We start from the raw sequence: 26,793 nt of genomic DNA on the forward strand, positions 1-26,793 counted from the left end.
GGGAATCGACCAGAGGGCTTCCTGATCACACGTCCCAACCAACTCAACCGACTCCTTTCAATGTGGAGAAGCAGCAGTTCTACTCTGAACTCCCCCTGGATGTCGTACCTTCTCAGCCCATCGCTAAGGTTGAGTCCAGCAACCCAACAGAGTGAGCTCAGTTCGGTTGCTTCTATCCGGGATTTTTTTTTGTTGTTTTTTGGTTCTGATCCATAAGTGAAGGCAGGAACGGACCAGTAAATCGACCTACAGCACAGGTGTCAAACTCCAGTCCTCAATGGCCACTGTCCTGCAGTTTCTAGATGTGCCACAGGTACAAAACACTGGAATAAAATGGCTTAATGACCTCCTTCTTGTGTAGATCAGTTCTCCAGAGCCTTGCTAATGACCTAATTATTTTATTCAGGTGGTGCAGCAGAGGCCCATCTAAACGTTGCAGGGCAGCGGCCCTTAAAGACTGGAGTTTGACACCCCTGACCTAGAGCAAGCGTTTCCAGGGAGGCTGAGAAGTGTGATACCCTCGATACCTAGCACCTGCCTGCACTGCCAAAAGATACAAATGCCAGATTATCCCTGGTATCCTCATGTTTGATCGGCCAGCAAACTCGCCTGAAATAAAACTCTGAGAATTTATTGGGTTTAACCAACAAAGACTAGGCCCAATAATGTAGATGATCTAAAAACCACTACAAAAGCAACCTGGGCGTTATTGTTTTAAAAATTGTGTTACTGGCTTTATGTAGAGTTCCAACTTTCAGAGAAACTGACTTTTGGAATCACATAACCTGATTTCTGTTAAAAAATTAACGGGAATAAGCGCAAGTAAATACTCAGCATCTCAATTATAAAAAAGAAATGTCAACCTGACTCTTCAGTAAAGTGGCAGAAATGGGCTATGCTGTCATATTCAAATACAAATATGGATTCCAATGACAATCATTTGTCAGATTAAAAGCTCCTTCTGGAAATAACCTTTAAAAACATATTACAATTTTTTCTAATTTCCAGTAAAAATAATCAGATGTTTTCATTAGCTATAATGAAAGTGCAGAAAAACAATTACTAGAAATAAAGGCTTGAAAACATCATGACAGTGTAACATAAGTTTCACTAAGTGAAAATTGAATATGTGAGCAACATTCCAATTTATCAATATGACTGAATTGTTTTTAGTGTTTGAGTAAATCAAAATAAAGCATGTGCAAACAAGATTTCACCAGACATGAGCTGAAAATTGTTTTTATCTTATACCAAGCTGAAACATTCCCCGCCCCCCCATTTTCAGAATCCCAGAATAACCTTTTAATCCCATGAAGTCTCAAATTTCAATCTGAGTAAATGTGACCAAAATAAGCGTTGACCAGAAAAATATTTCATCCCCGATAGCTTCAGAAAACTCATTTTAAAAATCTAGTTTCTGTTTTCTTGTATAAATGGTGATTTTGTGCTGCAGGTCAGATCTTGAGTTTAAATTTCTTGCACAAGGAGGGAAATTGAAAGACTTCTTCTTAGGCCTCCCTAATCCTACTTACGATTTCCATCGCAATACGGAAGCCATTTTGGTTCATATCTTTAATTCTGCGTTATACAGAAATAGATGTGAATGAAACTGTGCGAGCTGCGACCTACGACCTAAACACAAAGGCAATCAAACCCATTTAAAATTGTCAAAACCTTTGTTAAAAACGTCACAGAAGATGTGCATAGAGATTAATAACAATGATAGTTTATTTACGTTCCAGATCTGTTTGCATTGCCGTTGACATTTTCCCTGCTTCTAAGACAGACAGTTACAGTACATTACCATACAATATCTGTATTTTTATTCAGAACACATTTTGAATGATGGCTTAAAAACAAAATGAATGAAGAAAACAGAGGAAAGAGAATGAGATAAAAATAAATGTACACATGTTCTAGGCAATATATTACACTTACACAAAATGCTATGTTAAGAGGAATCCACATTACAAGTTCCCAGTGAATCATACTTCAAAATGCTACAGCGACACAAATATAGAAGTAAAAATAAGGAGATGAATAAACACGAGCCAAAAAAAAAAACAGAGCCTACCTTTCATGTGAGACAGAAATTAACTTCACAGTGTATAATAGGAAACTGATCATTTTTATAGACCTCTTTGAAACGTAATTTTACAGTGAATGTCTTCAAATCGCCACCCGTCTAAAAAAAACAAAACAATTGTTCAATTTAATATGGCAGGACAGACGGAGAAAAACAAAGTCTGAGATGCAAAAAAAACAACAAGCGAAAATGTGTTCGAAACACTATTGCAAAGAGTGTGTTGGTTCAAGTACACAACTGCAATCTGAATCTAAAGCTGTGTGTAAAGCACTGTGCACCGAGAGAGAGAGAGGGCAACCTTCAGCGGCAGTTCGGACAAAAGGCATTCACAAGGTTTAGAGTTGCATGAGAGCCACGTTAAGTGTAATCTGGTCCTAAGGATTTCCGTCTGGATTCCCCCCCCCCTTATTTTAACGAGGTTGCTCTTTATGTAAAATCCTGATGCAAAGGATGCTTGCTTTTCCGTTTGTGGTCATATCGATATTTCTATGATTCCACCTCGGACGGCGGGAAGCTGAGCGAGGTCGGACCGTTTCCCCCCCAGAGAGAGAGCCTCTTCCGCCGCTCCACCGTAGACACGCAAGTCACCGCCAGGCGCTCTAACCCGCAGCAGACCTCTGGCGCCCTCATGTGGAGCTGTACAGGGAGATCTGCTGCACCTTGCCGAGCTGCGTCAGCAGCCGCTTCATGCGGTGTTTGAGCTGAGGGAGGCGTGCGAGAGGCTCCGGAGGCTCCAGCTCCCCGGTGTAGTCGAGCCAGCTTTCCAGCACTGAGGAGGAGAAAATAAGAAGGTCAGAGGTCAGAGGCTAATGGACACTTTGATAGGCTCAAAAGCAGCACAAACTGTTTTTTGTTTTTGCTTTTTTCCCCCCCTTTACCGTCCAACTCTCGTTCTATGAAGTCCATCCTATGAGAGACCTCGTCCTGGACAGCGTCGATGTGATCCAGCAAGTTAATTTGCCACTGTTGGTACTGGCCGTTATCTGCGAGGTCTCTCCCATCATCCTCTCTGCTCTCAGCATGCAACCATGACACACCCATTAAAGCCTATGATCAAAATAAAGACAAGGCATATTTAGTTTCAGTAAATATTTCCAAAATAGCGCAAAATAAGTTAATTCACATGGCTTGTAACAAAGTTCTTTAGGTTATAACTAAAATGGGTCTGATACTCAAAGATCCCATCTTCTAAAAATCAGTGAATGCAACATGACTAGGTGCTACCAGGTCACTGTAGCGACAGCACTCTTCAATGTGGAAGTTATTGAAAGTTTGCCGTATTTAATACAGAGTTCATACACTTTTCCCCCAGTAAAATTCAAGAACTTTTCAAGCAGTTTCAAGGAAATTTTTCCAGCACAACACTAGTAAATTGAAACTGTCTAAAGAAGACAGTTTCAATTCACCATTCTATGTGAATTGAAATGTATTATTAGTAGCAATCTTGTATTGCTACTAATAATGTCCTATTAGGTTTTCCCTTCTAGTTTACGTTAGAAGGGATAATGTAAACTAAAATATAACAAAATGTGATGCTTTGAAATGGAACTGCTGCTAATAATGCTAATTGTGCTATTGATAATATAAGACGCCAACATCTATTTACAACAACCGATTCAAACATTTTAGATTGATGAAGTTTGAATTAGTTTTTCCAGATGCTTTTGGTTATTGTAGAAATTTCAGTGATAAACTTGAAAGGACACATAACTTTTTAAAATACAGTTAATAATAGATCACAATTGAATAGTTTTAGTCCAAATTTATGAGAAACAGTGTATTAAAATCTGATTAAAATAGTCCTTTTTAATAAAATTTTTAATAAATCAAATTTATTGTAATAGACATGTAATCAATATCAATAAATAATGGATCTGATAGAATATTCAATAAGCTCAACAAACTGATTCAGAACCGCACAGAGTGCTGGGGGACGGAGGCAGGGGAATGGCGCAACCTCTCACGACTACGCTAAGCTAGGTTAGTGGCAATCAAGTACTTCACTCATTCTTTGGTTACCTAGCAACAACCTATTGAGTAACTTGAGCAGCATTTTCAAGTTTCGCTACAGTGCCTCATAACTGCTTAAAAATAGAAAAATGGTGTGAAGTGAAATGTCTGGATAAAAGAAGAAAGGTCACATCAGCAGTCTGGGAGTATTTCAGATATTTAAAACAAAAACAAAACCAATAATTATCAATAAACCGATGTGAAAGGCTTATGTTGTGATACGTTTCTGAGGCATATCGATTTTTTGACAGGAAGTAACTTTTGGAAGAGTTTTCCCTCATGGAAACCCCTTCAGAAACTAGTGCCATGAATCCAAACCTTGTTGCTGTTGCCCGTTGACTTGGGCCTGTCCATGTCCAGCAGGCTCCCGAAGCGCTGCTCCCGCTCCAGCAGCTCCTCTGTGCTCCTCATGCTGTCCTCCAGCTCGGAGCCCTGCCTGGTCTCCACCACCAGCCGCTGCTCCACGGCCGGGTAATACGTCCGCGGCTTCTGGTAGCAGTGTTCGCTGGTGATGTACGAGTCCTGGAAAGACGGGAAGGGCGAGGGGGAGCAGGAGGACGACGAGGCGGCGGAGGCTGCAGCCGTGGCGGCCCGGCTCAGCTTCTCCAGCGCGTTGGACATCAGGATCTCCCCCCTGCTCATGTCCTCGTCGGGGGTGAGCGGGGACGGGGCCGTGTTGCTGCCGCGGCACGAGTCCGAGCCGAGCCGCGGCCGGTCGAAGTGCTTCCACGGCTGCTGCCATAGCCTGAGGTCAGGGTGAGTGCTGCTCCTGCAACAATTCCACAATGAAGCTTCTAGAAAATAAATGACGGCGCCATTTAAAGCCGACGCCTCGGACTCACTGTAAGACGCTCATCTTGAGCTGCAGTCCGTTGAGGATCTCCACCATGTGGTGCACGTCCCCCAGCAGCTGATGGGTGGTGGTGATCTTTTTGGCGTTCTGGTGGGAGTAGTTCTCCTCCAGGAAGGAGAGGCCGTACATGTGGCCGTTGGTCAGCCACTCGCGGTCGTACCAGTAGCGCAGACTCTGCCTCTGACCTAAGATGGAGAACACATCTCTTACAAACTGCTGAGTTCTGCTGGTCCCGAGTAGCATCTGATTTTAAAGAGTTCCTCAACTGTAGCTGCGTTTCCATTTACAGTAAATTTGTGCAGACTGAATTGATTACTCCAGTTTTGATGAAGCTAACGTTTTTCCATAAGACGTTTTTGAGCTAGGATGAGGTGGTTATTCAGCTTTTTTCACATCACAGGAGTCAACGTGACCGGATGTTACTACTGATGGAAACGTCGAAGAAGACAACAGGAAGTAATCTTCTTCGTGGTTTGTTTGGACAATGTGCAGCCGGCTCCAGCAGAGCTCTCGCAGCAACGCACACTTCATAAAAAGTTGTCATTCCAACATGTTGATTATTATAGCTCACTTAACTGTTTACATCCATTGCTGCCATGATGTACAATGACTTATCGGGTGAACAAGCTTATTCACAGGTGATTTTAATTTCAGATGTCAGGCATAGCTGACATCAGAAATTGCATCAAGCATCAAGATTAACACCTTTTTGGACGAATTCTCTTCTTCCAATCAGAAGAAACTATTCTAAAGTATATTTGTCATCTGTTACTTTATAAATAAACTGTTGCATTTACATGTGTGATGCAAGCAGATCCGTTTCTTTCCAGTTGTGGCTGAAGGTAACTGCGTGCCGGTCTCACCTGGCGGATCTCTGCAGATGTAGCAGGTGTATCTGTCCGGGACGTTGTCCTCCATCAGACCCATGCAGGTGCCGTGCTGCCAGCACAAACAATCCTCGCACTGACGAACGGGAGAAACGCGTTAGCTGAAAGCCGCGTGCTTTAATACGAGCAAAACGTGTCGGGAAGCGAATCAAAAACCAGCACAACCTGAATCATGAAGTCGTTCTCCTCTTCCACCTCGCAGATGCAGCGCACAATCTCCTGGTCGGTGGAGTCCAAAGCGCCGGAGTCGACGCTGAGGGGAGGCGTGGTGACGTCCAGGTCCACGTCGAACTCGTCATCGCTCCAGCTGCAGCTGTCAGTGGACCAGTCGCTGATGCTGTCCTCGTCTACAGAGGCAGGGGGAAGCACAACCGCTGGACTTCAACAGGGGTTTTTCCTCATCAATTCTGCCACGGCAGAATGTAAAAGTAGCCAAAAGCTGCTCGGTAATTGGATGATTTAATGGGAATTTGCAGGTTAAATCATGAAGCAAGCCACTGCAGCAGAGAAAAGCTCAGGACTCAACCAACCATCGGTTTGATATTAGATATTCATGTCAGCGATGCACAGAGAAACCTGCTGGTTGGAAATAATCAGAAAATCCAACCTTTTTCTGATCGCTGGCTCCACTACGCTGGCCTGACAACACTCTTCAGAGTGGAAGTTGTTACAGTAGGAAGCAAATTCAGTTCTGACCGGATTGAGTGCTGTGTAAAAATTCATTAACATCCAGCAGAAATGTTGTAAAAATCAGTTTTTAAAAGAACTATATCCTACTACAAATCAGGACATTTCATGTTCATTCAAACCAAGCGAGACGACAGTTTGGATAAGTGGATTAGTTCAGGGCCTTCCAAACAGCCTCTGGGAAATGAGCCCTTTGCAAACTCACAATGTTACTAAACATGTAAGACACATCAAATTTTACAATGGTTTCTCACTTTTATTCTCTGTTTGATATTACATTTGTTTAGCATAATAAGACATAAACAGATCTAACAGTTCCAGGTGGAACCATTTCCAATTAAGCTTTTTGTTTTATACCCTTAACGGTGAAGCACTTTAGTCCAGTTTTGTAATTTTGTTTTAAATCTCCTGTCACCTACATTATAGCTAGTAAGCTTGTCACCAATATAACATGCTAAATGATGCTTAAAATGTCATTTCCAAATCATTTTGGCTCCACCCAAGACTGGTAAAACCCTGTTTCACAGCGACACCATTAACCCCACATCTTCTCATATATTTAAAGAAATGTGTGACCTACCAGAGCAGGAATTCTAGAAAGAAATATTTTGAATGACATTAATTTCTCAAAAAAAAACCTGGACTTTAATTTTATTTTATGCTTCTATTGCTACTAGAAGTAAAAACAAAATTACCCCAAATATCTGATGCGTCTCTGGTGCAATATTGTATTACATTAGGTATTATTTGCAAAGCTGGCAGCATGGCTGATTGAATCCCAAGCGAATAAAAGACGGGAGGAGGGAGCAGCTGTCAAACACACTTATTCAAACTGAAGCATACACACACACACAGTTATAGGTATACCCACCATCAACAAGTATCTGCTCTGTGTAGCTGTGTCCGGGCCTGCTGGGGTAGGCCTCAGGCTTGTGATTGTGTGAGAGGGAGAATTTGAGTGGCAAATTCAATTTGGAGTGAAGACCCAATACTGAGATGTCAATATTCTCCTCACTACCAGTGTTTTCTGTTAATACAGGGAGGGGTGGGGAGCAGATGTGAAACAAAAACATCAGCTGTGGAACAAAACGCCCATCAGGAGGCAACAAAACAAAAACAACATCGTTGGTAATTATGGACTCAACAACAAGTTCTCACATAGGTGGTTAGAGGTAGGGCTGGGCGATAAATCCATTTAATCGATTAATTAAATATTTGGCTTTTGAAGATTTTGAGTAAAAAAAATAAATAGAAAAAACAAAAAGGGTGGGGGTAAAAATTTGCATTTTTTTTCAACCAACCAACTTATTGGGTTTCCATAGTTGAGGGTGATGTCAGCGTGCCCAAGGCGGCCATCTTGATTAACAAGCGTATTTTACAGCTTCTACTTATCTGGACTTTAATTCAAGTCAACTAGGTGATAAAATATAAGGACCAGGTTACAGTTTCTTTCATTACAAGAATGAAGTTATAATATTACAAGAATACAGTTATACGAGAATAAATCCAAAATAATATGAGAATAATGTTCCATTTCCTGAATAAAGTCGTAGCATTGGAAAAATGAAAAGATAGAACAAATTATCCCAGCTTTGTTTTATTAAAACAACCTTTGTGGAAGATGTTTTTCCTGCATCACTGCATCTTTATTCTCCCAATATGATGACTACATTCTTGAAATTAAACAAATAATTATTGTAGTCTGGCCCCAATACGTCATTGTACGACTCACAGAAGGGATGACTGAAATAACAGTTTTGATAATGTTTTCTGTCATTTGTAAAAAAAAAAATAAATAAAAAATTAGCAAAGACAACGGCAAGAGAAAAAAATTTCAAAAATTGGAAAGAACAGATTTTGTTTCTGCAAAAAAAAAAAATAATTTTTTTTTTAAATTAGGATTTTATTTTTAAGCCCTATCGCCCAGTCACAGTTAGAGGAAGGCAGCGTGTACATACATCTCAAACACAAGTATAGGTATGGAATATAGAGATGAATGTATGAGTCCAGCCAATTAAATCACAAAAAAAAAAGCCACTGAACTATCAAAAGAAATTATCTGACACATCCTGGCGGTCATGTTGGAGAGACAAAGCAGCCAGAAATGTTCCACTTCTCCCACATACAAGCTCAGTCACCACACCAAGAGGAGTGAATGGATCGCTTTGTGCTTTTAGCAGGCTAGCCGTCGCAGCAAGCGCACATGCAGAGCAGCAGATGATTGACCTCGCCCAGTTCTGGGGACCTGCTTCTTACCAGACTTGGCCTTCTTTTTCTTCTTCTTCTTCTTCTTTAGCTTAATGCGGAGGAAGTCCTTCTGTTTGGGTTTCTCTTTGGGTTTCCCTGAGGATCATGAAATAAACATTAAAGGCCATGTGAACACAGAAAGATTGGACCTCTGGTGCAAAAAAGATGAAAACAAATTTCATCTTGTATAGGAGGAGCATAATTTAGCTGTGACAAAACAAAACAAACAAACAAAAAACCCTTATTGGCATGCCTAACAATTCTCCTAACTCAACTCCAAGTGTATTATCTTTGTCATTAGTGTTTTGCTTAAATAAAACTATGGCTTCTAAATCAAAATCTACTTAAAAATGTTAATGCAACACAAAAATCATATTTTTCAAGTTTTCTGGTTTTCTTCTGTTTTCATGGTAACTAGGACCACATCTAGTGGTCCAAGTACACCTTGGTGGACCCAAATCTGCTTTTAACTTGGCTAAATACAGAATGTGTTTTGAAATGAAAACTGCCCTGGACTCTGTTTTTATTGCCAAGAACAGATGAAATACTTTTTCTGTTTCCTTCATTTGAGGTACTGGCTGCCTTTGATTTAACAAGAAAAGTGTGCAAAAATCATTTGAAGTTTCTACATGTCGACCCCAACAGTGGAAGATATAACAAGTAACATCATATATGATTTAAGGCAAAGAAAGCACACTTTACATAAGGGAAAGCAGGGAATAAAGATGAATATCTAACTACATGGAATCAGTTTTTCACTAAATAAAAAACTGCATCACACTCACCAATGTCAAAGCAAATCTTGTCAGTGTCCTTGTCCTGCAGCTGGCAGAGGTTCCTGTCCAGCTGGTTCTCCTTACTCTTCTCCCTCAGCAGCGCCCTCTGCTGGTGGCTGTGGGTGCTGACTGCAGGAGGGGCGGATGTGCGCCTGCCTGCAGCCTTGATGTCACCACGTGGAGCCGCAGCAGCTCCAACTGAGTCTTAAAAAGAACTAGAATTAGTTCATGTACTGAGCAATTAAAGGATGTCACGATTCAGAAGTCTTATTGTTGTAGGTCATGGATGTATTATGACTGTTCATGCAAACATTGTCTTCATAATTTCCAGGAGCCCAAGTAAGGATGCAAGTTATTGATTAATGAGTTAATCTAAATTTGATTGATCTTATTGATACACTAATGATTAATTGATAAGTGGCCATTTTCCTAAAAACCTAAGTTTTTTAATTAAGAGGGCAAAATGTTTCAAAAATATTAACAGTAATATTACAAATATTAAATTACATTAACATTGTGTCAGCAGTGTTGCACACCAACATACTGAAAATTGTTTTTCTCACATTAAAACTTTTTCATATTTTTGTTAGATTTACAAAATAGAGCAAACACAAACCTGTTAGGTTGCTGAATAGAAAGATAAAAAAAGAATAAAATATGTGAAACACTTAATTCCCCATGAACAGAGAGAGGTTTGTGCTTATAGGCATCACGTCCCCCTCCCTCTCACATTACAATACTTCCGCTTTATTCTCCATCACGTCCTCGCCTTCTTATTTTAACTGAAAAGTTGACGCTGCTATTAAGGTGATAACTTAAGGAGCTTGTGAAGTATTTATAATTCAAAACAGAATCGGTTTTAGTGCATTTTCCATCCCACACCGAACTCTATTTGGACCGCTACTCTTTCCTTTTCTGGTATTCCTCGGCATCTTTCATTTCTGCATCAGCTGGCTCCGCTTACGGATGACCAGCGGCGCCCTCTGCTGGATGGCGGCCAAACTACACCACTAAAAGAAGGTCTAAACGGACTTTATAAGTTAGTCAATATGAACTAATTTTAACCTAATAAACCATTAATCTTTGATTAACTGTTGGCATCCCTACACCTGAGTGAAACTGGGCAGGAACTCACGCATAGAGGCAGAAATGGTGCGGCGTCGCTTGGAGCTTTCCAGACCAGGAGCAGCAGCAGGCTGCTTGTCAGAAGCCCTGGTCTGGACGCTCCTGGTGGGGCTCTGCGGTCCCTCCGCAGGCGGCTCTTCACCGTGGTAATATTTCATGTGATAATGCAGCAGCTTCGCTTTACGGAATGACTTTGTGCAGCCTGGAGCGCCACACTTGAAGGGATTGTGGTCAAGGTTGATGGACAGAACCGGAGGAGGCTGGTTTTTGATGACTCGGTACACTAAATAAATAAAATGAGAACAAAATGGGGTTTTTTTTTATTTTATTTTTTTTAAAGCAGATAAAAACAACATATGTGAGGAGACTTACATGGCTCTCGGCTGAATCTGTTGGGATTGTGGAAGCCCTGCTTCCGTACCGCTGAAAATATAACAAAACTTCAGCTTTTGAATAAACCGAATCATCTATTTTTTATTATAGTAATTTTATTGCTGCTGTCGAGCCAAACACTTACGTTTCACAAGCTGAGGAGGCGGTGCGTCCGCTGCAGGTTGCACACTCTCTGATTGGACGTTTGGCTTCTGCTCCGCATCGCCGCTGGATTCGGCGGTCGTCATAGTGACAGAGTCCTGCTCCGTCGGCGCCGACGACTCGCTCTGCATCTCTGCGTATGGCTTAGGTGGCTCTGTGTATGGCTTTGTTAGGCTCTGCTCCAACTCCTCCTCTTCCTTCTTCACGTCTCCGTTCGCGCGACGCTCTACCTCCGTCTCCCCGTCGTCTTTTTCCACCTTCACGCCGTTCATGAGTCCCGTTCCCTTCTCGGCGTCAGCAGGGTCGCTCTGCTCCGAGGTTGCAGTCTCCTGTTTGGTAGCGGCGTGCTCGGCCTCGGAGACGCCGTTCAGTTTGGGGTTTTTGTCGTTCACCGCACCCTCCTCCTGCTCTTCATCGTCGCTGTTGCTGTCCTCGTCCTGGTCCGAAGTGCTGCGCCGGGCGCGCTTGTTTTTGGGACAGCCGTTCTCCTGCGGCCTCCTGTCTCTGCGGTTCGGGGCCCTTCGCACCACGTTCTTGTCTGAGGACCGAGATCTGCCCCCAGCTCCACCTCTCTATCAGAACAAAAAACAAAAAAACAAGTTCAGGAAATCGGCCAGAAGAAGCCGATGGATAGATGGACGGAGAATGTTACCTCTTTAATATAAGGCTTTACATGCATCCCCTTCACCGTCTGGATGACGCCGTCGTAGAACTTCACAGTGTAGGATGCTGAAGGTGAAGACACAGAACTGAAGCAAACTGTATTTTACACAATCTGGACACAAGCAAGTCCATATTGTGTCCCGCAAAAACTTGTTGATTTTTTACTTCCTCGTGTTACGACTGCAACATTCTGTGCATTTAATTGTGATTTTATCAAACAGAGGAACACAGAGTAGCACATAATTGCGATGTTAAAGGAAAGATTATTTCCTATAATTTTCCAACATGCATTTTCATTCAATTCACCAGAGTCAGCAATTATCTGAATCACATTTCTGCTGAATTTACAGCTGAAATGGATTTGGGTTACGCAACTAAAAGAAATAACTTGACTTTTTAAAATAAGATACAAATCCCAGATTTTAGCAATTTTTCTGTTGTGTTTTTTTTCATGGAATAATTCCATTTAATTTCCACAACAGAATGACACTAAAAGTACCTGTCACTTTTTATTTGGATCTATTTTTTTATGAGGCTGGCAACTGTGCAAATATCAAGAAACTGTAGCCATCATCTTTTTGAAAACGTTTTATTTATTTTTTTTTTATATTAAAACCTAAACATAGGAATCTTCAAAAACGTAAATATTTAACAAAATTTTTTTTAAAAAGTCTTTTCTGTGGCTCTAAATCTGTTTTATTTAGCTGGACTGACGGCCTGGTTGTAGCTTCATCAACTCAGGAGCTTCTCTTACCCGTCAAAAGAAAACATGGTCCCACTATGTTTCAAAAGGCAGATGTTGTGTTCAGGGTTATGTTTACAGTCAGATTAAATGACAAAACTGGACTCTTACCTAAAAGAAGAGTGACTTCTAAAGGGAATTAGTTTATCTGGAGTGCCAAAGTAAACTGTGCTGAATACAAATGGATGTCACACTTTTTCTAGCTTATTATATCCCAAAAATCCATTCAAGTTAATTGCAACATGAGAAAATATGAATTACTTAAGAGGCCCAAACACTGTTTATGCATCTGGAGAAGCTGGGGCTACTTACCATCTTTATTGACTGAAATGACCTTGGCTGGGTAGAAACGGCAGTCAGACCAGCTGGCCAGAACCTTGTCATTTACATGAAAGCCCTGGAGGAAAGAACACAGTGATCTTAGCAACTTCTGCTGGCGAGCCGGTGTTTTCTAAAAGCCAACAGAGAGCAGCACTGCTTTCTGTAGCGTCGCTGAACTTAAAGCAGAAACTAGCATTTAGAAGGCGTAAACAAAACGGAGGTGGTGCGTTTTCCCCGTCTCTCCGGCCGGAACGGAGAGGGAGCGGACCGCCGTCTTACAGGTGAGTTGTCGTCGTGCAGGCCCTGCCGTCTCAGCTGAATTCTCTCCACGGGTCTCAGGTACGGACTGGTCCACTCAAACCATTCATCGTAGCGGTGGCTCCACTGGCGGTAATGAATCAGTACTTTCTCATCTTCGTAGTCAATCTTCTCTATGTTGGCAGCATACCTTAAAAAAAAACAAAAAATGAAAAAAGTTAATAATGTATGATCAGGAAATCATGTTGGGGCTCAAATCAAAATTTGTGTTGCATTTAATATTTCCTACAGCCATCAAAATGAAGAATAATGTGATCTTAGAGGGAAAGAAATGTATTTCCCTTGTAATGATTTCAGTGAGAGGTGAATCTGATGAGGGGGGGGGGGGGGCGAACAGTTTACTGGCACGGGAAAAATTAAGAAATAAAAAGTCTAAAATGTTTTTCCCCAACCATAGCCAGTCAAATCAAATAAAAAAAAGGAAAATACGCTACAAGAGGCTGAATGTGAGAAAATAAGGGAAGTGAAAGAATGAGGGGAGGAATGAGCGAGGCCATGACTCACCAGTTTTTGAGGCTGTCTCTGGCCTCGAGCTGAGCTCCCACCTCAAATGTTATCCCTCTTCTGTTAGGGGGCGTCTTACTCATACTGCCCACATCAAGGCTCCCTTCCTGCACAAACACACACACACATTAACCAACAACATACCAACGCAAAGCTACACTCCTATAACCTTGGGTATGCTACAGAGATACAACACAGAGCCGTCAAGGTCTCTGCAGGCGCTCGGCTCCACAGCCGGTCTACAGACTGTGGAAAAAACTCGGCTCTGTGAACCTGAGTGGCAGGTTTGACACCGAGGAGGGGAAGTGAGACAGCAACTTAACAGCAGAACAACGCTGCTGGAAAACACCGGAGAGCAGATGCCCTCTGCAAAAACACACACAACTCATACGTTACGCACGCATTAACTAGAGAGACGCACCGTCTCAGCCGCAGATCAAAATATAACGTTGCCCTTGATCAACTCTCACCTGAGATTTTCAGATCAAACGCTAAATCTGATTTTTTTCCCCCCTATTAGTAATAAAAACTTTCACCATTTTCTGCATTGAAACAACACCAAGCAGCGCAACTAAGACACGCTGCTCAGAGGAATCAGACGTCCAGGTGTAGCGGGGTTTGAAGTGAAGATTTTAAAAGCTTTTCTTTATAGTATTTTAATAAGATGCTTGATAAATCCCAGCTGTGTGAGGCACAAATTAAAGCCGTATGCTGCTGCACACCATAAGTCAGATGGCTGAAAGCAGGCCACTACACCGACTGATTAGAATTCAGATTTGGCTGACAAAACAAAAAAAAAAAAAACACACAAAAATACAACTGAAACAAGCAGTTAGCTAACCGGCTAATTGCTAATTAAATGATTAGTGTTTTGTTCTGCTAGAGCTCAATAGGCACACAAAGAAAACAATCTTTAGCAGGTGCTTAATCTACATTATATATATATATATATATATATATACACACAATAGATTGCTGGAGATTATTGGACGTGCAGCAGCATGAATAGAACAGGACTTAGAGCTACACACACTGACCAGTAAATAAATCAGATCAAGGTTACAGACACACGTTTTGATACACAGCTGAAGATACTCTTCCATTGCTGTCAGGTTAAATTGCATTACTTCTATCAAATAACCCGCAGGAGGAATTTTTTTATGAGTTATATTCCTTCTAAAAAGAGAATTGGTACAAATCAGAATAGCAGGTCAGACCTCAATAAGAAGTGGAGATTGGCTTCAGACTGGAAATCCCTGATCTAGCAGCTCTACTATGAACAGGGTGATGAAAACTGGACTAGTGAGGTGAGCCATGCCCCTGAAATGATGGTGGATATGTTCAGCGACCAGATATTCAAATGAGAATGTGACATAAAAAAAAAAAAACAACTATTATGCCAGAGAAATATTCACTCCGCATTTCTGGAGAAGACACAAAACGACCAAAGACGGACCATTTTTACCGCCCGCTCCATTAAAAGCCACCAGGAAGCAATCATGCGCCAAGCTGATTCCCGCATCGACTTCACTACACGCTGCGTTAAATCCCACTCTGGTTGTTTCACATGTACACGTTCCTAATACTGTCGGCTTCGGTTTAAAGACAGGCCTAAATGAAAGGAGATTCATTCAGTCGTTAAAGGGAGGAGGGGAAGAAAAAAAAGGCAACCGCATCATCCCTCCTCCGCTAACAGAGCTTCTTTTGTTATGCATAAAAAAGCACGGCGGACACGCTGACATCCCGGCGCCCTTTAACTAACAAGCAACGATAAACATTATTTTTAAAAACATGCCGGCAGCGTCTTACTTCTCTCCCGCGTTCAGCCGCCCGGTGAGGTTCGCCATGGTGGAGGTGTTAGCAGGCTTTCATCAATGCAACACACTGCAGCCTACAAACCGGATGTCTCCACACTTCCCGGCCCACGTGTTTTCTGCTCAGCCGATTTCGCCGAACAGACACAATAGGAGACAAAGACTACCGCGATCATCCTCGTGTGGCAGCTAAAATGTTGAGCACGACGTCAAAAAAAAAAAAAAAAGCAAGCATGGATAGTGATCCAGCCTGAGGAAAGCGATATTTAAAAATTAACCCGTTTGTTTTTATGGCCTGTAGGAGAGCCAAAGATGACAGGACGGGCAGGGAGGGAGGAAACCGGGTTTAAGATGCCAAACCTGGGTCAGAGGCTCCGATTATTGGAGGTTTTAAAGGTGAGAGCTTAGCGTATATGTTGTGTAAGCATCAATTTACAAATTAGTTCAGATTTAAGCAGGGGGGAAAGGTACTTCGTGCGAAAACAGTCTTATTTATACGAAAGAACTACATACGTGGATAGGTTTCAGCTTTTATTTAAACGGATACAGCGCGAACACGTGCTAAGTTTCCAGGTAAGCTAATGTTGAACCACTTCCACCGCTGCTGGCGCTTTATTGTCCGGCGTTTTGTAACCACAGGGCGCAGCTACAGACAAACCAGCTGTACGTCAGTGGTTTAGATAAACGTGATTGGTCGAGCCGCTGTGGCGTGGGCGGGTGCTCGCTGTAGCTCGATGGCGATTGGACGCGCGGTTGCCAGTCACAGGGTGGGCTCTCCGTGGCCTCGCGCTAAGGCCTACCTCCTCGTACTTTTCCAACCGCGAACGAGCGGCGTGGAAATGCAAAACAGTAAACTTCTCCAACTGGGACACCGCACTCACATCTACGGCTACCCACGCAGTAACAAGGAGCGTACGCCGAAGTGTAGACGGGTGAACTCATAAATACGGAGCAAACAAATGTACTTAGAGGACATTAAATTATTTACTTCGTCACGTTTGTTTTGAACTCTCCGAGCCGACATGCGGCATCATACCAAGTGTGTGATGCAGCCGCAAACAGGGCCTCGTTTACGGCGGTATAAACTCGGAGATGCGCCATACTGAGAGGATTTAAGCCTCTTACCTGTTCTCCAGTCACTATGTGTCAGGTTGGGCGAAAAATGTAGCCTGAAATCCCTTGACTGCGCAGATACAGCCGCCTCCGCCTGTCTGCTCCAAACCACGCAGTTGAATTTCTCTCGCTTGCATTTACCACCGGCGCGGGTAGTGTAAAAGCACGGTGCGCATGCGTGAACCGCCAACTGAACTCTTGGTAATTTAATTATTTAGATAAACATGGTTGTTCCTTTATTTGGGAAATAAACAAGCTTAATATTCACAGACAAGGAAACTCTGAAGTCAAAAATGCCATCTCCATATGCAGTGTGGGCCAAATATTGTAGGACCCCGAAGAAGAAGTAGAGCTGGGGCCAAATCAAATAATTTATTTAAATAAAAGTGGTAAATAAATGGTGGGATCATGGTTCTTTAACTTACAGACTTTGTCTGGAATTTGTATGCGGAGTACAGCATTTGAGAAAAGACTCGGTTAAAGTAGGAGGTCAGTACAAATAGTTAATTATTTACTGATTATCATGTAATGTATGCAGTTACATTTGATATCACAATGAAATTCACCTCAAAACCATCAGAAATTATTTTAAATTAGCAACAGTAAATGACTGTTAACTGTAAACCGTGCTACATTTTTTATGCTACGACTTAAATCCTAAAGAAATTTACATTTTGAAATATATGTTTGAAAAATGCTAATACTAGTTTTAATATTTTCCTCTGAGAGCAGTAGCCTTCTCTCGGGCCCCTCTCCCCCTGCTGGCCTGTGGACGTAACAGCAGCGTACTGCCATGAAGCAGAAACACACAATCTGAGTATTTTTAAAATAATCTTTTTCTACTTTGAAATATATCTTGTTAACTCTCTAGAATTATGGAGAAAACAAGAGGCATAATTTTATTGTTCTTTATCTTTGAAAATGCTCTGTAATTTCAATTTTCTCTGAAGAAAGAGTCGATATTGGTTCAAAATAAAGCAGCGAGTGAATTCAGATAATTTGCATCATATAGGCTTAGGCAGTTGAATAGTTGAATTCAGAAATTATGCGCAGCAAATTAACAAAGCTGGTTATTCTGGAAGGAAATGGCAATTATTTAACTTTTCTTTTCCCCTTCTGCTGACTAGAAGAGAAAATGGATCCTTACTCATTTAATCCATTAAACTCTGTCAGGATGTATTAATAATGCACGACCTCCTAATAGAACAGCTCCCATGCTGCAGGAAGTGGCCTCATGTAGAGAATAACTCATGGAGCTGATGTGGAAAGATATTAAAGTAGAACAATTAAAGCCTAAAAGTTAAGGTTGCTGCAGGCAATTCATTGGTAACATGTGGTGCATTCACTGTGCCTCTGAAACAGGAACTAGGATTTCAGAATGACGTCACATCCAACTTCACGTTATGAGACCGCAAGCAATTTTGAGACATGCAGTTCTGCCAGAAACCTTCCCGCATCCTTCAGTTGATTTGTGGAAGAACCGTCTGGTCTCAAAAGTTCCTCCAGATGGACAGCATTCAAGTCAGAGAAACATCTGAACAGAGGTCATCTTTTGGGTTATTGTGAACCTGTTAATAGTTAAATGTCACATAAAAATACTATAAATGTTTAAAAACACATTTTTACTTTCTCATTAACTTTTTAAAACCGTCATGGTTTTAAAAACTTATAGTCGCATCAGGTTTTGGGAGAGGAAAAAGAAGAATACTGTTTGGATGCGCTGTACACGCAGTCGCCATATTGGATTTTGGTTATCGTGGTTGATGAGGAATTTCTTTCTAAATCTTGTGTTGCATCTTCACGGAAACATTCCAGTTATGTTTTTTAAACTTTTATGTGAACGTTTTTCTGAACTGCCCCAGTTGCAAGTCAGAAAAAACCAGTGCTACTAGTGCTAATTTATCTTAGCATGACCACAATCCACTTTATCAACAAATGAACAAACTTTTATTTATAGTCAGTCATTACAGAGAAGACAGTCTGCAAACACACATATGCCGAAAGTGGTTTGAATCTGTTTGTGTTAAAGTAGCAAGCAGTTACAGCAGGAAAACAAGCTGTTAATCACAGCCTCTCACTTACACATCTTTTTTATTGCTCTTTAGAGTGAAACCGAACCCTCTTCCATCCCCACAAGCCATCCCACCCCGTAACCCAGATAATTAGAATATACTTCCGAAAGGTTAGTACAAATTTCCACACAGAATTTATTTACAAACCGCTCAGTTTACATATTTAAGAGATTTCACTGACACTTCATTTTTCTCTACAGGTGTTATTAACTGAATTTCAGTCAGCGATATTCATCCAACACCCATTGTTCCCCCCAGTAGGACCTGAGCTAAAAAAACCCAGAACAATTCCAACTGAAAGACTGACAACAAATAAAATACTTATTATTGCATAAACGGGCTTTGTGACAGGTTCCATTTTGGGAAAAAAAAAAATTCTCTTTACTTCTTGTTCAATAAAATGATCTCTAAAGCAGACGTCAGTACAACTAAAAGCAGTCGAGGCAAACCTATCAATAAGACACGAATACAAGAGTTCTTTTGACTTTCGGGTTACACAATTAAAAAAAACCCAAAGGTGTCTTCTGTTCACACTGATAAACCACACAAACACACATTAATGAAACCGGAAAGCTGGGGGGGAAAAAAGTTTCAACTGCTTAAATAAATTTTTCTTGTTTACAAATGAGTGATTTCGATCTTGAATCTCGATTCAACCCCACCTTGCTCGACCAAGCTGTAACAGTAGTAATAGCCCTATAGTTAGAAATAAAGCGTTTTCACGTGCTGCGTTTAAACAAATAGAAATCTGAACTGAAGCGTCTTTCTGGAAATGGAAAAAAAACAAAACAAAACAAGCATTCACACACATATTCTAATAGCTGTAAAACATCACCTCAACAAGTTTCCAGTGTGACCTAAACAGAGACAGTGTTGATTTTATTTTATTTTATTCTCCGCTGGTTTGTAAATGTGTGACCGATATGTGCGCTCTGGGCGTTCCAGTGTCTACACCACGCCCTCGATGAACCCCGTGTCCAGGTGGACGATGAGCATCCGCAGGAAGGACATCTCTTTGCGCGTGTTCTCAAAGATGACGCGCGGGTCGTCCGAGTGGCACCGGAGACAGTTGGGGGCCATCACCATGGCCAGGTTGTTGACATCCATCTTGGTTACGGCGACGTTGGATGGCTGGGCGAATACCTGGAGATGACGCAAGTGTGAGAAGGAAGGAAAGACGAAGGCGCATTGGATGGATGAGCCTTAATCTGCACTCAGAACCTATTGTTTTTGTCAATTTCAGTTTATTATTTACATTGGCTGCTCTACCCCTAGTTGCACTGACAAAACAAATTAAAGTTGGGTTGATTTTACATGTTTGACCAAGCTTGTGAAGCTATTGATGCATTTAAGTGTGCTGCACTGGTGCAGTTGTCAAATAAATTTGTAATTCAGTACACGTACGTCTGTGTTTAAAAAAAAAAACGTTTAAAGTCATAGCAGCACAGTTTTTCAGTATCAAATCGGCAGAGGCTAAATGTCATATTTATATTGGTATCGAAAGAGGGGGAAAAAAATGGACCGGTGCATCCCTGTTCCAGACAGTATGTGAGAAAATGCTGGTTGTTACCTGAAGGAAGTGGATGAAGTAGCACAGAACCAGTCTGTTGAGTTCTGGCAGAGACTGCACCACGGCAATGGCCGCCACCGGGTCGTCGCAGTTGATGATGCACTGCTTGTAGAAGTCCATTGGGATCAGCGGCTCCTCCAGTTCCCGATACCACAGCTTCATCAGAGAGGCTTCATCAAAAAGAAAACCGTATTAATCCATAAAGCCTGACGGTGTGCATGTGAAAACGTCTGTGGATGATAAATCCAACCCATACCTGGAACGTTGGGGTCAGAGAGATTCTCTGGAATCCTCCACTGGTCCACTTGGAGCTTTAATGCGTTGACTTCATCAATGTCTCCAGGCACTCTAAAGACCAAAGAAAAAAAGACACGCTAGGGTTTCAGCTGGGTCCTAAAAAGTCAGCAAGAATTGCAATGTTAGGCCTTAAGGTGGTTTAAATTTATACATTTAAATGTCTTAAATGACATTTGACTAATTGAAAGTCCATAAGTCAATTAGTCATTTGGACTAAATGATTAAATGTCATTTAGTCCAATTTTAACTTCATGTGTAGCTGCTCTGGCTGAGGTAGGAGGAACTGACTGGAGTAGATTGGCACTAAAGCGACTTCTGCTCTGTTTAGGGAAATGAAATCGAAAGGTACTATATATATATTATCCACTGCCAGATTCTTTGACCAAACATACCGGGTGTGTGCGTGTGTGTGGTACGTTCAAAAAATTATAAGCATTTGTTAAATAATTAAAATCCAAAATGCATATTTCAAATTATTTCATGTAAGGGAAAATGACCTGGTGTATGTAAATGATCCCTCAACGTGTCACCTCCATAACAGAAAAAAAAAAGCAATCAAAAGTTTATAATTACTGGCAACATGTATTTTACATCACTATGAAGGAATTGTGTGTAGATACACATTGTCTGTAGATAAGAAAATCTGATAATAAGTGGCCATTTATTGCAGTATATATTATATATTGGGATAAGTTTCTGATATTAAATTTGATTTGTCATTTTCATAATAAATTACAATTAATGATGTTTAATAAACCCCCAAACTGACTGGGTTGTCAGGACCCAGTCAGGTTTACTACTTTTGAGATGCGTTTTTCAACATGTTTTTAGTTACCTAAATAGAGGAGTATTACACAGTTTTTCTCACTTATCGTTATCACAATAGTACCTGAAAATATTGTGATCAAACTTTAACTCCATATCGCCTGATTCTGATTGATAATCAGACATTTTTCGGAGTGACAAAGACGGAAAAATCCCACAGTTGCACTCTTTGGCCACTAGAGGGACCTCCGTCTCTATTCCACATGTTCCTCAGAGCGATTTTGGATTGCATTTGTTGTGAATTGGTGCAACATAAACACACACAATTCAATTAACTTGAATTAAAATGCAGCTTTTTAAACACAACCTCTTGATCCCAGCAGCCGTACTTTTACTGGAGACGAAAATCAAAACACAATGAAGTCATCATAACCAAACATGCCTTCCAGAGACATTCCACGGCATGAAGTTTGTTTCGTAAAGGGATCTGATTTGTAAACATGTGGAAATCATACAGAATTTAATCCGACTGAAAACTCTCCACACGCACATCGCTGAGAGGACCCCACGTGCTCTGCCGCTCGGACAGCAATGTAAACACACACATCACCCGGTGTCGCGTTACACAGAGCGACTATGAGCAGCAAAGTTTGCTTAGAAACAAAAGGAATCACAAGACCACACACACACACACACTTGTTTACACACACTACAGATGCAATAAAAGCCATCCATGTTCTTATGAAAACCCCTTTTAATTAGCCAGACCGCCACAGCGTCGCTCGTGTCGAGGCACGTCGTCGGCCGACCCGGGGTCCGCCTCACCTGAAGATGCCCTCCGTCTGCGCCCCGCCCAGAGCCAGGACGTACTGGGACAGCTGGACCTGCACCCAGGGCAGCTTCCTGTCTGGGAAGAGCTCGCTCTGCCGCTCCATCACTTCCTCCAGAGAGCTGCCGAACAGAGACGGGGTGATGATGGCCCGTCTGCTGTGGTCGATCTCCTCCAAGGTGGGCTTGCGCAGACCCTGCAGAGTAACGGGGAAGCAAGAGGTAGATTTACAATCCAAGTGTGTCAAGGAGACATGGGGGATGGGAAGGGCAAATCACGGCCAGGCCTGCAGGTGCGTTGCTGTGACTGGGCCTTGTGTTTACGTCTCTGCCTGTGACTGTTTCGGCACACCTGTAATTACGTCTCCTTCAGAGACGGATGATTCAGAGGAGGTTCGTACCTTTCAAGCTGATTTGAATGTCCTGCATCGTGTTCCTGCACAGCTTTCGCTTCAAAATTACACTTTAGTCGACTCAAACTTGCAGAGTTCTCAGGACTTTCAGCCACATGCTGAAAGTATCAAACTCTAACTCTGTGACAAAGGCTGTCGCAATAAGCAAGAATTTTAAAAATTTCATTATAAATTTAAATGAGCGTGACAAATTTCATGCTTGTTTGCTACATTTTTTAAATATTTTTTTAATATTAGTGAAGAGCCACCAGTTTGAAATTTTTGACAGCCACTCTTACTTGCACTTTTATTTTTTATAAAAGTTCTGAGAGGCACTTTTTCCTATTTTCCCCATCTGTTTTAAAGGGCAATTTTGTTTTGTTGAGACCTCATAATGCATTTTATTTTTTGTTTCGGTTGTTTTGTTTGTTTATTTTTGGATATTTAAAATGCCTCCCAAATACAGTGTTAAATATTCTTTGGAAACTACAGTTTATTGAACTTTCAGAAGGCGTACTTGCATTATGCCATTTGAAAATGGTCTCAAAACAACAATATAATCGTTTATCACAATGCCTTCTGGAACAATTTATCGTCCCGCCAAAGTGTGTTATTGTGACATATTTACAGTAGGCAGACATTAAAAATAGAACCTGCATAAATCATAGGATGGATAAAACAGCATGAATTTTATCCATCCTCAGATGGTGAACAGATGGTCAGATGGATGAGGGGATAGATGGATGACGAATAGATGGATGGATCAAACGATGGATGTACAGGCAAGCAGATGGACAGAATGAATGGATGGACTAAAATATGGATACATGATGCGACTGATGGAGAATGAACAGAAACTGATTGACAAAAGATGGATGGAAAACATTTTTTGTTCCCATCTTGTTTTTCCATAAACAAATAGTATTTAGAAAACCTCAAATCGCATTCCAAACTTTTGCATATTGTAAAAAGCAAAAATAAATAAATAAATAAAAAATTCTCTGCCCTGCTCACCTTTTTGCCTCCAGTGATCGCCACCTTGAGGAGCTTCCGATGGCAGAACTTGGCGTACGTGCTGACAGGAAGGCCTGCGGAGAACAGAACAAGCAAACACTTAGGACCAAAGAAAACCAAACTTCTCTGGAGACAAAAAAACATAAACCCCCTTCTCTATGTCCTCAAAAGATCCCAAAGTAAAAACTCTGGAACAGTCAGTCAGCGTTGAACGCACAGAACAACAAATGATTTAGATTCTTTCCCATGAACGGGAACAGCAGTGTTTTTATTTCCCACAGATGTCAAAAGGGGAGGCAGAGTTTGGGAGGCAGGCGGCGGTAACTAGAGAGACATGTTGACGGTGCGACGCCGGCATGTGGGGATTAGAGCGTACCCGGTTAAACTGTCAGGCTGAGCCGAGATTTACTGCTGCTACAAAAAGCTTGAGGTACGATCCAATCTACACACACACACCCCCCACACACACACACGCCCATGCACACACACAGGTGATTCATCAGCATACACACATTTAAAAAGAGAGAAGAAGCAGCTTGAGGGGCTTCCTGTCTGACACCTGCATTGGGAGCCATAAACTATTTCAGAAGAGAAATAGTTTATGGTTATTTGAAATGCATTACAAGTAGGGATACAAGGTATCGATTAGTGAGTTATTCTAAAGTTGACTGATCAATAAGATTGACTAGCAATTAATTGATAAGCGGCAATTATCTTTTAAAAGAAAACAACATAAAGGGCTACATTTTTTCAAAATATGGTGAATTTATTTTAAATATCACCAAATTTTAACATTATTTTTGAGTTAGCTGTGTTAAACACTGACTGAATAAAAAGGAAATATTAAAACTTTGTTCCATGAAGCGGGTTAACTCATGACAGCTTTCAATATCAGATGTGCTTATTTTTGTTTGGTTTTTTTTTAAATCAAGTTACATATTTTTTCAGCGTTTTCTGTCGTCACGTCCTATACTTTGTAGCTCTTGCGTAATATTTGGTTGAAAAGTTGACGCTGTTGACGTTAAAGCACGGCTCAATGAGAGCTATTAAGGTGATAAATCAAGGATTTTGTCGAGTGATTATATTTCAAAACAAAACCACATAAAAGTACGTTTTCCATCCCACACCGCTATCCGTTGGGTCCGCTTCTCTTTTCCATTCCGATGTACTGTAGTTCCGCCATTTTTAATTTCTGTATCAGCAGGCTCCGCTTAAGGATGACCAGCGGCGCCCTCTGTTGGATGGCAGCCAAACTACAACACTAAAAGAAGGTCTAAGCCACAGATGTCAAAGTCCAGTCCTCAAGGGCCGCTGTCCTGCAGTTTTTAGATGTGCCACAGGAACGAAACATTGGAATGAAATGGCTTAAATGCCTCCTCCTTGTGTAGATCAGTTTTCCAGAGCCTTACTAATGACCTAATTATTCTGTTCAGGTGGTGCAGCAGAGACACATCTACATAAAAGTTGCAGGACACCGGCCCTTGAGGACTGGAGTTTGACACCAAGCGGACGATAGAAGTTGATCGATTGGAACTAATTTTAATCTAACAAACAATTAAGCGACAGTTAATCGTAGGTTGATTAATTGTTTGCATTCCTAATTACAAGAGCTGCCCCCCAAGACTGGACACACTTTAAGAAACCTGGAGAAGATTTGAAAAGAGTAACCCCCCCCAACCCTCAGAAAGTGTCCTCCTCCAGCTCTCAAAGTAAAAACCAAAAACGAAAGTTCTGACATTCAGGCATGGATATAATCCCCCGTCTTTCATCAATGAGGTAACTTGAGCCAAACACTAAGCTCTTGTGGGCTTTATTGTTGTTCTTCAGTGTCCTCACCAAAGCAAGTACCTGAGGCAGGCCCATGTGGAGATGCTTTCTGCAGGGATTTATAAAGTAACAAACTGTCCCCGACATGTTCCCTGGGGTCAAAGCGCTTAGATTAATTGCAAACAGGTGACTCCTATGTGAGATGTTAATCTGACAAACATCAGACTATCATTACATCTATTTAGAAAGATCAGACCAATAATTTGTCCTTGATCTCCACATTCTTCTCTACCCCAACAAAAGCTCCCAGCAGAGACGCAGAACAATTAGTGGGAGAGAAGCCTTAAAGGACAGCTCCCTGTGCTGCTGCTGGTTTAACGCCACCGTTTGCGTATATTTGCATCAGCGTCGACGCCGTCAGTGCAGCGACAACCAAGCAACCAATGCCTTTGAGAAATAGGAGCCCATTAGATGCTTGAGAGTACTGCGCCGGACTGAGAACAACATGACACCAAACAACTCCCAGTGCTGCTGATCACAGCTACTTGTTGATCTGGTCAGCTGCTATCTACTTTGCAAAAGCATTCCTGCAAGCACTCAGGCTCTTTTAACGTTTCCGTAACCCAAAAAGTTTGGTTTTTGGTCTCATCTGACCAAGGAACCTGTTTTTTGATCCTCTAAAACAGCTTGTTGTAAACTTTTAATTTACACTATGATGGTTGGTTTAAGTGCTGAAGCTCTTTGGTCAACTTGTTTTAAATGTGTTATAAAAATAAATTTGACATTTACATGGAAGCAGCCACTGTCTCCTAAAGGTCAGATTTGAGTGGAGAGGAACTAATACTTCTCTAATCAACACACTGATCCAGTTTTTTGCGATTCCTGATGCAGAAATTCACCTCAAATCAACAGATTCCCACATTTTTTCCACCATAATGCGTAGTTATGGTGGAAAAACGCACCATAACTTCCACCAAGATTTTTGCAAGATTTCTGCAAAAATGGTGGAAAACATTTGGTTCAAGGGACAAACTCACCTTACTGCTACTACACTGCTGTGTCAGCCTTACTTGATGTTAAATTATAGTCCTTTATTTATAGCGAGTAACAAAAATTGAACTATTTAAGTTATTTAGAGAATAGAAATGTTTGCATGTGTAAACTGTCATATTTTTCTCATGTTTATTTCTTCTTCATGTAGATTTTGGAAACATATTGTCAAATATGTAACTCCATAAAAACTGTGATTTGATAAGAAATAATTTTTTAAAAATCACAAAAACGATCATGAGGTCGTTATAATATTCCCCAACAACCTTATTAGGTGACTTATAAAATCAACGGTAGCAGCATTAAAAAAAGGAGAACTGAATGTAAATTCACTGCTGCGAATCCTTTTTATCTTTTT

At 41.3% G+C, this 26,793-nt stretch overlaps 2 protein-coding genes across 11 annotated transcripts in view; both read right to left on the reverse strand.

Annotated features, from left to right (window-relative positions):
* Positions 1-1,704: 1,704 nt before the first annotated feature.
* LOC114135915 (PHD finger protein 20-like) lies at positions 1,705-16,848 on the reverse strand. 7 transcript variants are annotated; one of them, XM_028003597.1, is made up of 17 exons: positions 16,693-16,848; positions 13,754-13,860; positions 13,211-13,379; positions 12,923-13,007; positions 11,858-11,934; positions 11,189-11,777; positions 11,044-11,094; positions 10,682-10,954; positions 9,556-9,744; positions 8,780-8,866; positions 7,395-7,550; positions 6,002-6,183; positions 5,747-5,912; positions 4,939-5,134; positions 4,415-4,865; positions 2,965-3,133; positions 1,705-2,855 (listed from the first exon to the last, which is right to left on the reverse strand). In XM_028003597.1, the coding sequence occupies exons 2-17, from the start codon at positions 13,834-13,836 to the stop codon at positions 2,713-2,715; spliced, it is 3,066 nt and encodes a 1,021-aa protein (XP_027859398.1). In that variant the 5' UTR covers positions 13,837-13,860; positions 16,693-16,848; the 3' UTR covers positions 1,705-2,712. The 7 variants fall into 7 exon arrangements, with proteins under 7 accessions (XP_027859398.1, XP_027859399.1, XP_027859395.1 ...); XM_028003598.1 differs by having other exon boundaries at positions 4,415-4,859; positions 9,556-9,750; XM_028003594.1 differs by having other exon boundaries at positions 9,556-9,750.
* A 1,756-nt stretch (positions 16,849-18,604) lies between these two features.
* arhgap46a (Rho GTPase activating protein 46a) overlaps positions 18,605-26,793 on the reverse strand; it is a 44,057-nt gene continuing 35,868 nt past the window's right edge. For all 4 annotated transcript variants that reach the window (XM_028003591.1, XM_028003590.1, XM_028003592.1 and 1 more), the window contains 5 exons: positions 23,619-23,692; positions 22,210-22,409; positions 20,579-20,670; positions 20,323-20,492; positions 18,605-19,895 (listed from right to left, as the gene is read on the reverse strand). In XM_028003591.1, coding sequence (XP_027859392.1) covers positions 19,701-19,895; positions 20,323-20,492; positions 20,579-20,670; positions 22,210-22,409; positions 23,619-23,692 — 731 coding nt within the window. In that variant the 3' untranslated portion in view covers positions 18,605-19,700. The remainder of the gene's footprint in view (positions 19,896-20,322; positions 20,493-20,578; positions 20,671-22,209; positions 22,410-23,618; positions 23,693-26,793) is intronic.

The sequence above is a fragment of the Xiphophorus couchianus genome, chromosome 20 (genome assembly GCF_001444195.1).
Source record: "Xiphophorus couchianus chromosome 20, X_couchianus-1.0, whole genome shotgun sequence".
Taxonomy (NCBI): domain Eukaryota; kingdom Metazoa; phylum Chordata; class Actinopteri; order Cyprinodontiformes; family Poeciliidae; genus Xiphophorus; species Xiphophorus couchianus.